Source organism: Lissotriton helveticus, chromosome 2_2 (assembly GCF_964261635.1).
Source record: "Lissotriton helveticus chromosome 2_2, aLisHel1.1, whole genome shotgun sequence".
In the NCBI taxonomy this organism is placed as follows: Eukaryota; Metazoa; Chordata; class Amphibia; order Caudata; family Salamandridae; genus Lissotriton; species Lissotriton helveticus.
The window spans coordinates 270,527,032-270,541,920 of NC_136060.1; the positions used below are offsets into that span (position 1 = coordinate 270,527,032).

General features: G+C 40.1%; 1 protein-coding gene across 1 annotated transcript in view; it reads left to right on the forward strand.

Annotated features, from left to right (window-relative positions):
- PPARGC1A (PPARG coactivator 1 alpha) overlaps window positions 1-14,889 on the forward strand; it is a 252,579-nt gene that overhangs the window by 205,939 nt on the left and 31,751 nt on the right. Inside the window, exons 9-10 of the mRNA XM_078678397.1 lie at window positions 11,049-11,156; window positions 13,769-13,889. Of these exons, the coding sequence (XP_078534523.1) occupies window positions 11,049-11,156; window positions 13,769-13,889 (229 nt within the window). The remainder of the gene's footprint in view (window positions 1-11,048; window positions 11,157-13,768; window positions 13,890-14,889) is intronic.

The window sequence follows — 14,889 nt, forward strand, 5'->3', positions numbered from 1 at the left end:
CATTTTTATTTGCATTTAATTTATTTTTATATTACCTTTATATTTTAATTATATGTGATATGTTTTTAAGTTAATTATTAATTATATTAATACAATTGTCTAAAATTGTTTATTGTTTTTATATTTATTTCAAATCCTTTATTTCGGTAATTTTATCATAAAAGTACACATGCAATAAACCATAAAATACATTTAAAACAATCCTAAGATACACAGTCTCAGACCCCAGTATCCTATTTTGTAATTACAATTGATAAATCAGCACCCCGTTAGGTAAACAAAAATCACAACAACACATATAGAGGGCCTGTTATAATGAACTAATATTGAGTGAGGATTAGACTGTAAGATTTCATCTTCGTAAAACAATTGAAAACAATCCTAAGCTACACAGTCTCAGACCCCAATATCCTACTGTGCAGATGCAATCAATGAGTCAACACCCCGTTAGGTAAACAAAAATCACAACAGCACATACAGAGGGCCCATTAAATAATTTAATATTAAGCGAGGATTAGACTATAAGATTTCATATTTGCAAAAACACTAAAAAAGTACTCTTTAAAACCATAAATCGTAAAAATTACTGGACCATGTTTGGCTTTTTTATAGCCAGGGCAGAAAAAAAATACATATAACTCTGACTCCTCTACATTTCTACATGCCGAACAACCTGAAGAGGATGTTCCTGCCCATTTGTTAGAAAATATGCGCAGAGGAAGAGCCCATGTCTGAAATGTATGTATAATTTCCTCGCTAATATGGGTTGTATGTCATCCAAGGCGGACTCTAAGATGAACTGGTCCTTATCTCTAAGGAATGCAGCTGTTTGTGTACCTGTTGCTGAGCTTTCCTGAAAGTGGACACATTTTCCCTCCCTATAGCTCCAGACCAGTTCCTTCCTGGAGATTGACACGCTTCCTGAGGGTTTTACCATAAACTTGCTCTACCCATGTTCAGTAGTTTCTCCCTAATGTGAACTAATCAGGTTGTTTCCTAGCGCCCTGCAGGTCCAGGACTATGATGGCCAATTCCGGGGATACCCATAAGCGACGCCAAAAGATTAGAGGTCCAAGGGCAATTTCCTTTGTAATTGGTGTCACCCCTGAGTCCAGCTGAAGTAGTGTGAGGTGGGAGCTAAGGGGGAGACCAAATAACTACCTAGCAAAATTGTTCTCAGCCTTAATAATGTTTCTGAGGGGACATTGCCTCCAAAGTTCAGCTCCATATAAAGCAGCGCCCCTTGCTTGCACTTTGCAGATCTCCCCGAGCGGTCCGTTGGGTTTATGGAAGGAGTTCCTAAATAGCTTGATCAGCCCCCATGGTCTGAGCTAGCTTTAAGCATGTTTGTTTATTTGTGTCCCCCCGTCCAAGAGAATGTGGGTGCAATTCCAGGAGAGAACATGTGCCCCACCCTGCATGCACTCCCAAACCAAGAATCAGCCAGGGGCCCAGTTATGGACCCTTGCCCGCATGTCCACCACTTTGTTTATGCATGGTCCCTGCCATGAAAAGAGCGGTGGATATTCAGGTCATAATATGCTCAACGGTGCCGCCATTGGTACCACCACCATAGGCCATAGTCAGACTGCTGCCACAGCAGGATCCTTGATCCCAGCGGAGGCGGCGGTCTTGTGGCAGTCCCACCACCACACTTTTACTAGGGCGGACGGGTCGAAGTGGTCGGACCACCACCAAGAGTACGCCGGTCCTAGGAATGCCATACTCATAATAAGGTCCATCGCAGTGGTGGCTGGTGACATTTGAAAGTGGTGAGGCATAAAATTATTCCCACACTGCACTATGGCGAGCGAGCCCGAACATATTAAGTTGCGACTGACAGAGGGAGGGAACGTGACACGGGGTAACTTAACAGATATGTAAATGCCAAGAAATGGCGACTTGTCATACAGGAGCTTTCCATACACTGTTTCAAAGCTTGGTGATCCTGGCAGCAGGTTGTCCTTTCTTTAACCCAAAAGACATGGATTAAACATAGAGACGAGTTTCACTTCATATTTCTATCTTTCAAAATTCTCTCAAGTAAAATAAAACCTTTTTAAGGTTATGGAAAACTACTCAAAGCTAAACTTTGGTTTTGATGTGAACCATGACTGGAGAACTGACGAATTCTAGGGAATGCACAGTTTGGAACCCTTCACAACAAGTATTTATGGGGCACAGAGAAATGTGCAACTAAACAGACGAATAGAAATGTTGAGCATTTCACCTTGGAAGAATCGGAAAGGGCGGGGAAAGTTGCAAGCATAACATTAATAAAGTTTTTGTAGTTAAAGCGAGGGTACGTATGCAGCAACCTCTAACTGGGTTGATAAAATCAGAAAGTACACAAGTTTAAAACAGTCGGCCAAAGGCAGCTAACGTGCAGTAAATCTGGGGACCAGCCAGCATCTACACGGCGAGTAGAACTACAAAGCAACGCAATCACATACCACACCAGATTATTCTACACCACATGTTAGTCACCAAACCGTATTTATCACCGTGAAGCACACCACCTATGATGCGTGGAGGGCGCGTCACACCAAGAAGAGATATCGCTTCAGCACAAGATTGTTTCCCCCTGATTAAAGATGGTGTTTCATTTGATGTGGGGCTCAGCCTGGTTTACCTTGCAGAAACCATGCTGCAGTACAACCATGCACATGGACTCGAACTTGCACTGCTTCAAAGCACCATCACAGTTATGTGCCGGGCGAGAGTTACTTGGCTGCACACTACGCAACTCGTAGTCCATTTAAACAAGCACAGGCAAGTGTTCTTACGATTACCTTTAACAGAAGATGGCAAGGGGTAGGGGCTAGGGGCGGGGGTAACCGCCTATGGTTCTCGGAGCGAGCGGGGCACGCGCCTTTATGACGTAGCGTATATCTGAGGAATGCATACACAGCCTTACAAATATTTTACATTGGACTAGAGTATGGGGTTATATTTCTAACCATACTGATTGCGGCAAAGCAGACAAAAAGGCATTACCTCTGCTCCATATGGTGCTAGTCGTGGTAAGTCACGGCTTGCAATACTCGTGGGGTTTGGGGGGTTTGCACGGAGGTGGGGGCCAGGGGGGTCTGAAATTAAAAGTAAAAGAAAAAAAACTTACCTGACCTGGTCCGGACTGCCGCACTGTCTCTGCTCCTGTTGGAGTGTGTTGGCGTGTTCAACTTTTGAACAGGAGCAGGCATGCCACAGCTCCCTCCCCTCCTGTAAGCTAATCACAACGCTGCAGTGGCAGCGTTGTGATTGGCACGAAGTCCCGGATGGCGTCCAGCAGGGCACCAGTAGGTATGCCATTTTCTCTATGTAGGCTGCATGCAGACTACATAGAGAAAATGTAGAGTGCTCATGACTGCTTTGGTCGGCCCCAGGGCCGACCAAGCAGTTAGGGTATGCAGAATGATAAAAGCCACTCCTCCTCCACCCGCCCACCCATACGCCCCCAACCAGGCAAGCACTCCCGCCCACCCTCAACCAGGCATACCCCTGCCATCTGCTTTGTCGCAGCACGAGAAGCAGAAAATAAAATGGCATTTATTTTCTGCTTCTCACACAGCGAGAAAGCAGTGGGGTGCGCTCCAATACCCTAATGGAACGGCCGCCACTGGTCCATAGACTCTGGAATATGTCTGTCTTAAGAAAAATTATACAGTTCTATTGTATCTACTGCTTGTTCTTTTGTTTATTGACTCTGTATATTTCTATTTTGAATTAATAAGGTTTTGCTTGAGGACTAACTAAAGTAACCCACCATCTTACTCTCCAATGGTCTTATGTGAATTCGCCAAAAGTAGCAGTGGAATATTCATCAGATTTATTTCCCCCATACGTATAAACATTAGAAATATAATTAAATGTTAGAAGCAACATTTACATGTAGTGTTTAACTGCAATGAATAGGGTGTGGGAGTCTTATGTGGTAGCATTTGCTTTCACCTACATTTTTTATGTAGTCCATTAGATGTGCATCTGTCATTTGTAATAGTGATTACAACAGGAGGACGAACCTTCCTAGTCCCCTGGTGAAGAAGCTATGAGCAGCCAGAAAATGCCTGCTTTATTGTGCTCTTGGGGACTAGAGGCCTGATTCACAAAGGTAAACTGACACTTTTGTATATGTTTACGAACCTTTGCTATTCACAAAGGTATTTACGAGTAGTATGTCTTTGAGTATGGAGTCTCCCCACATAGAAAAGACCTATCTTTTTAAGTGCGTAGACTCTGCACTCATAATGATACTACTCGTAAATCCTTTTTTGAATAGCAAGGAATTGTGAACTGATACGAAAGTGCACGTTTACATTTGTGAATCCTTATATGCAGGAAAATACCTTACCTGCAATGTAGCCATTCCCACTTCCTATTAGAAAGGACCCAGTTATAGTTGTATGCCGTTCTCTTTATTCTTAAATCCGGTCAACCTTACCAAATGGTGGTAAATGGTGATATATTACAAATGGTACACTTGCGCAATGACATCCCTCCGTTATAGACTGTCTTTGACACACATAGTTACAAAGGGCCAGCAATTATTGATGTTGAACTGGTAAATTATGTGTGAAACTCAGATTTGAGATCTTTACAATATGGAGGGAGAACACGTACTCACTTGAAAAATACTAATCTATGTTCTATCGCTCACATGTGCGGTTCTTCTCGTTCTCGTGCATGCCCGGTGTTTGGAGTGGTGACATAGGTCCACAAGTATACTTGGCCAGGGTTAAAAGGCTCATGGAAAGAAATGCCACAGTTACGTACCGGTAATCTTCATTACTCCGAGTATTGTCTTCCTGCCACTGCGTAACGCTGGCGGAAAGGAAGAGTTACGAGGAGGTAATGACAGTTCACAAGTTGAAGAGCATTGAATTGAATGAGGTTCCTGAAAAGCAGCTCCTCTCGTAGTGACACCTTCATTCTTCTGCTAAACGCAGCCTTATTTCTATCTTAATAAAAGACATTTGGCCCGTCTGACTCTTCTGCTGGAACGTTGCCAGCCTCCATCTGATTTCCAAGCTCATTAACAAAGCAGTCACTACCCATTGCAGAACTTCATAGCATCAAAGGGTATTTTCATGCAGGCAACGCAGGTTCTGTGCTGGAAACAGGATAGAGAAGCTTCAAATCTAAATGCAGCATCATTTAGGCCACTGAAGAGAGCAGCCATGCCTAGGTTCTTTGTTTACCGGACTTTCTGAGTTTATCAGCTGCCTTCGACAAGGTCTTGTAATGCTACATCATGTCCGGGAATGTTTGACAGCCCCCATAAGTCTTTCTTAACAGGGCGATTTGCTTGCACTCTTGCAAATGTAGCCAGTTCTTTTCTCTTCGGTCCACCTCTCTCAGCACCTTTTCTGTATTTATTGACACTTGCTATTTAGCCTCGTCTACAACATTGAAATATCTTGTCACCCAGCTCCATGCCAATGTAAAGGGCCCCTCCTCCCCCTTTTATGCATCCAAAATGAAACAGGTAGCATATTAAAGGCGCTAATTAATGTGGACCTGAGTGATGCAAACGCTCTCAATATTTCTCTTGCATTTATACATCGAAACAATGTATACAATTTTTTTTTTAAATGCAGTTTACCCTCACTATCATTGTCAGTAAAAAACAATAGCTTCATAACTGTCGCGACCAGTATTTTACTTAATGTTTAGTGCCTCATGTTTTCCCTTACAACTTCACAAAAATTAAATCTGCATATATAGCTAAGGCCTCTGCTCCTCTAGCACCTACTCCTCTTAACTTACAAATGTTGGATAGACATAGCAGGTGGATTTCCATTTCGATTACTCGCATCTGAATTCTCCTTCCTCTGAAGTTTGGGTTGAAGGAAGCCATAATTTGCTCCAGGAAATCCATAACATCCATCATTTTGAATGTATTATTTTATATATGACCATTTAAGTAGGTCTTCCAGATATACCTTGGAGAGTTCAGGAAAAAGAAATAGCTATGAAAATAGCAATGCTGATCAATCGATTTTTTTCCAGTACCATCCTTATCCGCATTTGCCCTTATCCAAGTAGGAGGGTGCAATTCTTTGAGAATGGATAGAAATCATTGTCTTTTGTGCCTGGTTTCTAAAGGCCATATTCCGTTTTGCGATTCCTAAATAGCGATTTTTAAGGAATCGCTATTTAGAAATCGCAAAATGGTATGTATGTAGGAAATCGCTTCTTTTTAGCGATTCCTTAAAATTACTTAATTGCGATTAGCAAATTGCAAATTGTGAATATTTTCAAGGGTGCAGGGGTGTCTCAAGAACACCCTGCTGCACCCCTGAAAATGACATGTGTGCGCATATGGCGCACATACATGCCCTAAGGGCATGTATGAGCGTCACATGGCACCTTTTGATTTTTAAAAAAATGTTTTTTTTAAAGAATTCGCAACTTACCTCCAACTAGAAGTTGGTGGTAATTTGCGATTCCTTAATGGCATTTTGGAATGTTTTTTCCTTCATACATTGCATTTAAGGAATCGCAAAATTTGCAATTCCTTAAATGCAATCGCAAAATAAGGAATGGCAAATTTAGCGATTCCTTATTTTGGACCAAAATTGTTTCATACATACCATTTGGCCAAATTGCATTCGCAAACTCCGAAATTCTGCGAATTTCGGCGTTTGCGAATGCAATTTGGCTTGATACATATGGCCCTGTTCACCCAAAAACTCTATAGTAGATGCAAACTATTTCCTAGCTCTGACAGGAAACCACTTCTTAATTAAAAGATGATAGGTCATTGACGAATTGACCCAGCCCAAATACACCATGTCCCCTGGTCTTTCAGAACAATATTCTAACTACTTAAATTTATGTTTGGGAACGAATCTAGTTACAACATTGATCCGTGTGAAGAAGGCCAAAATACATGATCATGTGTAGCCATTCCAAGATGAATGATGAACAAGACGTTATATTGTAGTCAAAAGACAACGATTTGGAGAGAGTGTTTTGTTACCTTTTTGTATTTCTTCAAATTGGTTGAACTTCATTGTAAACTGGTATTTTAGCAGTTTTGAGGTCTCTTGACTAGAATGTATAGGAATGATAAAAAGGAGCTCACAGCAGGAATCTATGCAACTGAGAGGCCACATTTTCTTCATTATTGATCTTGTCTTTTTCCTTTTGTAGCACAATTGGTAGATGGCAGAGAGCCATTACAGTGATCCAAATGAAAATGATGTGATCTTTGGGAAAGTGGCTTTCACCTATTCTTCATATGTAATTTCTAGATAAAGCATATTCCTATATTAAAATAATGTACTATGGCTTTTCCCGATTCTCCAGAATGTAGTTGGTTTGGTGTCTTGGGATGTGTAATGACTGGATTGTACATTGTTTCTCCATTTTGCTTTCCTTATCAAACAGTAAACCAGTATTCTGGTATACAGATTTTTTTCCTCATACTTCTTTTCAGTATACTGGCAACATGTATTGTTTGGAAGCGTTTAATTAACACACTTAGGCCAAAGTATCACCAGCAAATGTGGACAAAATTGGTTTTCTTTACACCTGGTGGATTTCCAGGATAAGAAGAGTCACGGAAGGAAATCTCTCCCTATCATGATAATAATACATAAAAAGCAACAGGTTTTCTTAAAAGGTAACCAGGACATTTCCGGTGTTAGCCAATTACTTTATTAATGAATTAACATTACAGGAACAGAAGCTTAGTCTTTTCTTGCTCGCACACCACTGATTATGCTCAAGTGTCTACTTGAGTTTGCAGGTTAAATTGAAGGGGTGTGTAGTCTACTCTTACCAGTCTCAAAATGCTGGATAAATCAGCAAAGGGGAAAAAGTCATAACATTATCATAAAACTCATACAATGCATACAGGCAGGTTATTGCTGCAGGAGTACCCTTGAATTTTGGACTTCCGAAAGGGAACTTGCTGGAAATTGGTTGGTGCCTCTCTGTGATATTTTGTTTGGAATTAAACAGCTGTGAGCAACCAGTTGTTAGAGGAGGACACAACCCTGAGTAACAGATGAACCATTTGGAAGGTGCAGTAGTAAAGGATAAAGGCTGTCCCATTGTATGATGATTTTTACTATCCATTAGGACCTGAATTCCCAAACAAGAAGGTCTTATCTTATTCTTCTCCTGTGCCCTACATAGGCAAGACCAATCCCTTTTATCCATCTGCGAGTGTAAACTTAAAACTTGGGGGTTCAAGAAGTTCTACAGGTGGCAATCATCGTTTTTTGGAACTCCCATTCAGCACAACCTAAAATGTTATCTTAGCTCATCAGCTTCAATTCAGCCTTAACAATGTTTCCGAAACCTCAAGTGAGACTACTGAAAAAATACATTATTCAAGGTAGTGGGAACTTAGGAAATGCTATCATTCGTTAATTCATTAATTCATCCATCCATCCATTCATTCTATCATTCAATAATTTCAATTACTAATCACAACAGAAATATATATTTAATTTGACTGGGCCTTATATCTACATTAATTTCGTCTTACAGTCTGTTTGTAAAATTATAGAAAATTAACAGTAGGGCTTCCTGAAGCAACTTTTTTAAGTATTACTAAGGACCTGTGACAAATTCAATGTATAAATTAAGAAAGGTCATTAAAAGGTGTCTCCCCAACTAGTGTCCTTGTAGGTTTAGATGCACTCTTTTATCCTATTTTATGTATGTATTATGCTTTTATTCATTTTTGCAAAAGGGGAAGGAAAGCATGACTCACTGGAGGCCTGACCTCTTGTGCAAGTTAGGCTTTCCCCAGACTCAATGGTAGCAAATAGAATATTACACTCAGCACAGCTACACGTATATTATTACATTTGTAAAGTCAGACTCTACATCATATGCTTTGTAGTATACTAAACATAAAAGCTGGATGTACATATGCTACTCTCCATTAGTGCCTGAATGCCTAAACTAGATGGTCTCATCTTATTCTCCGTCCATGCCCTTTATAGTCAAGACCAAGCCCTTTTGCCATTGCTGGTAAAAAACAAGGGGTGGTAGAGCTTTTTTAGCTGCAACCCTTTTTCTGTAACTCCCTTCCAGCACAACTAAAAATGTTATTTTGTTCATCAGCTTCAATTCGGTCTTTAAAACGTTTCTGAAGTTCTAAATGAGACCAACACCAAAATACCCTATTTAAGGTAGTGTAAGCCTAAGAAATGTTATTCATTCATTGCAATTACTAACCACGGTTGAGAAATATAAATTCAATATTCCTTACCATTGTTTTGCAGTCTGCTTATAAAAATCTAGAACATTTACAGTAAAGCTGCCTGGTACAAATGTGTGAAGTATTACTAATGACCCATTACTAATGACCCATGACAAATTCATTCTATAAATTAGTAAGGGGCATTAACAGGTGACTCAACAACTAGTCTACTCGCTGGTATAGAAGTGCTCTTTTATCCCAGTTTATATATGTATTATGCTAAAGGTAAAGCATTGCAGCATAAATTGGTCTGCTTAAACAGGTATACTTTTGAGAGAACTTTTTTTAATGAGAGTCACATGTTCAGATAAAGAAAACCAATATGATTGCTAATAATTATGGGGGGGTTCAATAAAGCAGAAAATCTAGATTGAGGTAATGTTAATTTAGCTCTGTCTGCTGAGCTTAGCCTGGTTTGTGGTTTCTTCTAAAAAGTGGTTCTTAACCTTTTGACTTCTGTGGACCCCCACTTAAGCATTCCTGGAATCCAGTGACCCCCACTGAAACATAACTGGAATCTGGGGACCCCACTGAGTCATTACTGGAAGCCGAGGACCTGAATCTAAGCATTTCTGATGATTTGAACCGAAGAACAATGTACAGAAACTACACAAACTAGCATTCATCAAACATGTACACAATTGATTCATTATGTTTTGATTAAAAAACAAATATAAAAAAATCTACATTTTAACAGGGAGTTTCCAAATTTAATTGAGGCCAATCATCATCAATACAATATTGTGTTTGATGCACTTTGTACTGCTCCCACGAATCAATCTGAGGATACTACATTTTTAGCCTCACATTTCAAATTCCTTCACATTTTCATAACCTTCTAAAATGTTCAATTGTACATTTTGCTTGTTTATTTATATACAATTTATTATTCTATTTATAGCATTTGATTTTCTAAGTAGTCGTGGACGTACTGAGTAGGCTATGCGGACCCCCAGTGGTCCCTTGACCACAGGTTAAATGTCATTGAAGTAGGTCATTTAAAGTTGGGTGTGGGACCCGCCAGCCTACCTTCAGCTGAGGTTAGAGACTTTTCTGGCAGAGTACCATCTACTGTGTGAATGAGATGTCTCTCTTCTTGACAGTGGTATTACTGCCAACAAATCAAGTGCATGTGCAGGGATAACTTTAAAGTCAGAGCAATTTGCCAAGTGTGTGGTGTCAAGTTTTTTTTTACTCTTCTCTGAAAAGGGTTTTGTTTCCCATAAAACAGTCTCTCAAAACGGTAGTTTGTTTTTGAATAACACAGAAGAAATGTCACAGACATGCAAGACTTTTTCTCCCTGTATGTCGAAGTCTGGTCACTGTGACAGGTAGTCCATCGGTAGACAGACCACCAGATCTAGGGCTTCCAGTGGCCAAGCCATCTGAGGTTTTGCAAAAAAACCTCCTGCCATTCCCCCGTTGTAAAAAGGGGGATGGAACAGAAAAGAGGAAGGAGTATACATTCTTCACTGTACAACATGTTTTCCAGCCGTGTTGGATGCCTGCTAAAGTGTTGTAAAAATTAACTGACACATGCTTTATTTTTTAACTAGCACTGTGTTTACAAGAAAGCTTTGCTCAATCTGCATACTGTTCTGTGTAATTTTAAAGAGTACAGCTGTTGGCTGCCTGGGATTTCCATGTTTACCCAAAGCCTAGAAACCACTACCTATTATAAAACACCTGCCCAAACAACACTCACCACGTTTGTCCATTTAACACATTTTTGTTGGACGTTACAGATCTTTAAAACAGCTTTCATTACCATCTCAAATGATAGAGTTCAAGGTATAAACTAATGTTTTATTTTATACTTTTACAGATCATGTTACTACAATGAGTCAAGTCACTGCAGGCGCAGAGGAGTACGCAGAAGCCCTACCATCTATTCAAGGTCACGATCCAGATCTCCTTATAGTCGAAGACCTCGGTAATCCACTTCTTAATTTTTCTCACTGAGCATTACCTATTTGCAATGACTCCCACCCCTCTGTAAAATACTTCTCATTGACTCATCCTCTGATTTCGAAATAACAGGAAATTTGCCTAAAATCTACAGATTTCGTAACTGCCAACCTTGTGAGTCGCCAAGGACTCACAAGTCCTCGAGGAGGGATAGACCTGATTTCCTACTAGAAGAGCCTTGGTTGGGTCTGCTCTTGGGAAATGTGGCAGGCACAGTCGAAGAAGGTGGCCCAGCCGCTTTGATGATGTAACCATCGGAGCTCTTGAATGGAGTAAACCACACCTACTCACAGAAACATCTGTGTGATTCTGACCCTTAGTTGTGACCATCCTAAGCATTAATTGTATTCTGCAAAAGTCTTTCCAACACCCTGCACAATGCAACCAGTCTCTCCCACTTAAAAGTGCTTTGGAAGTTAATTTTTCCTGCCATGCTGTTTGTCACAAATTAGCCTCCTGAGGCATCCAGAATAATGTACATGAGTGCTTTATACGTATGTTTTACATCTTATTTCACGCACAATTCAGATATTGGAAAGACGCTAATCATCTTCATATGGCAGTTGGGTTTAAATCCACACAAATTAATTTTTATTATTAAATATTTGCAAAATTAGCAGGCATGTATGTTTATAATGTGTCCTGTGTGTAGGAATACCACTTCGAGGTTTGCTGGTGAATCAATGTTGATTTGCCAATATTATTGTTATAACTTTTTTTATTTGTTTCTTTATCCCTCTTTAACTGGTCGGTTATTGGCACCAATATCAAGAAGTAGCACTCCTAACTTTCCAAGCCTCCAATTACAATATTTACCATACCATTTAGACATTGATGTGTTAACTTGGACCTTTCTTATGTTCTAAGCTTGGCACTGCAATGAATTGTGATTTGCTATTCCTATTCTTTGGCACCTTTATTCTTTTCTTTCCAACATTCCCTGCAAAAAGCTTTCTTTTAATTTACAGAAACCAATAGAGGTTGTGCTGCCCAATCATATTTAATTCTATATAGGTCCTTTCTGAGTATTTTCTTATACCACTTCGACACAGACTACATTGAGCCAAAGTCAACCTTCTCATTTGACTCAACCTACTGTACATACAATACTTATCTCAAATGTTTACAAATTGACTCACAGCCAAATATTTGCTCTTAGATCTCACAATGCCGTTAGACACATATGGCACCATTTATGTATTTATTGACATTATGTCTTTTGTGTACCGTAAATCATGTTGCCTAGCGGCCTCTTCAATGCACTTTTCTTTTCCAATAAAAAGGATTGGTGCATACAATTGGGTAAGGGTGCTGGTGTGAAATCTCCAGTGGAATAGTTGATGTAAATAGAACAGGACACTGTGTATGCCATTTCTTAGGTTCTCAGTCCATTAGCATTTATTAGGAGGAAAAAAAAGAAAAGGTCTGCTCTCAGAAGAGTAGTTGGTTTAACTGTTTTCTTAAGAATGCAACTGAAAAGTTCCATAGTCACATGATTCTGAGTTTGGGGTAAATGCCCTCCTGCTTGATCTGCTTGAATATCAAATAGTAAATTGTCTTTGTTCGCCCTAAGTTGGCAGGGTATGGCCAGTGGGTCCCTTGCTTTCTTTGCTACTGGATTCAAGCTAGCCTGGCTGATGAGGGCTGTTAGCCCAAAACCGGTCCCAGGATGCTTGTTTCCAGTCCAGGAAAGACATGGCTTGGCAGTTCGACCTGGACTGTTCCCATGAGGCACAGGGTCAAGACTGATTTGCATATGGCTGTGTCTGAACTGGGGTGGTAAAGTGAGCTAAAGAACAATGATGGATTCAACCCAGATCTGTGACGGGGGGTGAGTGTCTGAAAAGTTTCAGCACTCCATCCATCCTCTCCTTGTGTTTGAAAGTGTCTGGACGTGTTAGAGCTTGGAAATTTAGAGTGCCAGGTTACCAGATTCTGTGCGCAACTCTTAGATGGCATGAGGTCAGAAATTGATGAAATGTTTATGCAACAAAGAACAAGGTGATGGAGGAATGCTTACATTAATCCCAGCCATTGGCAATTGCTCAGTGTCACATTCGAGAGATTGTGTTTTTCTAACTATGCATTCTAGACCTGAACCTACTTTACGAGATTTAGTCTTGGTCATCCTCCAGTAGGTACTATCGAACCTGAACTGCTAGGAGCAGTCCTGTCCAGATGGAAACACAAGCTATACCAGATAGGTTTTTATTTACTTAGGTCTTGTCAGTGAGATATAGCTTGAGTCCTGTTGCACAGTGAGCAATGGAATCCACGTCTGGGCAAACTCATCTCACTAGGGCATCTACTACAACAAAGAACGAGATGATGAAAGGAATGATTGAATTGCTTTCTGCCGCGGACTGACTGGTCTGGGGTTGCTTGTGTTCCTGTCTGGAGGGGACCGTGTCTGGCATTTTGGGATTGAGTGTTCCTATTGTATGTGGTCTGAAACATCTGCCAGGTACTGACATTAATTCCGACATCTCTTCCATACCTTGCTGTTTGTTTCAGGTGAAATGTAAGCAACATCAATATTACCAGACATTTAATAAGGCCATTTATTGTTTTTTATAGATATGACAGCTATGAGGAATATCAGCACGAAAGGCTAAAGAGGGAAGAGTACCGCAAAGAGTATGAACAACGTGAATCAGAACGGGCCAAGCAAAGGGAGAGGCAAAGACAGAAAGCCATAGTAAGTACTTTAAACTCTCTTTGCATCAATTGATAGAGAATCTTACATTTCTATGCACGTCTGTGCACACAGTCATGCTCTTAAATTAACTTAATGGGCAGCATACACTGATGCAGACAGATGTGGGGTTTGAGTAATCAGTGCTCATGGTATATGTTGATAAATTCCTTAAAATTCATATTGTTAGGGAGATGTAATATGCTAGATTTGATTCTTGATAAAGTGATACTCCGTATTATTTCTAGAAATTATAGACTCCTGAAGAAGGGAGCTGCCATATCCCGAAACACTTGGATATGTAATTGGAAAGTTGTGAGGAATTATCCTATTTGTGTTGTGGTACCCCCCTTTGTTTAATAAAGATTTGCTTTCTTTATAACTGCTAAATAGTAGTAAAGTGTCTTTGCTTTCCCTTTAAAAGATGTTCTGTATGTTTAGAACTCCTTATTTGGCATATTTAACTTCCCTTTACATAACTTGTAAATGGTGCCTTAAGTGCACCTATGGTATGAAGTGTTGCATTTTATATGTGGGATCCAGTCTATATTTACACAACACACATGTATGATGTTAGATTTGGGGGTCTCTAGTTGGCAGCGTTAGGTACCTTTGACCAAATAGGGACCCTTGCGTCTAGTCAGGGTAAGGGTGTACACTCCTAAAATAACCCCTGCTCACCCCTTTGGTAGCTTGGCACGAGTAGACAGGCTTATCTCAGAGGCAGTGTGTAAAGCATTTGTGAACACATACAGTAACCCAGTGACAACACTACAGATGGACACCACACAAGTTGTAGTGTAAAAATAAGTATTTCTATATAGACTTAACACAAGACCACAAACAACAAAAATCCACAATACTGTATTTTAAAAACGGTAGATATAGCTTAGTTTTCTTAAGATGGTAAATGCGACACTTTGAGCTCAATGTACCTTTGGATGCGTAATGCTATACAACAAAAGTGTTGCAGGGAAGGTGATCCGTCAGTTCCTTACATGCA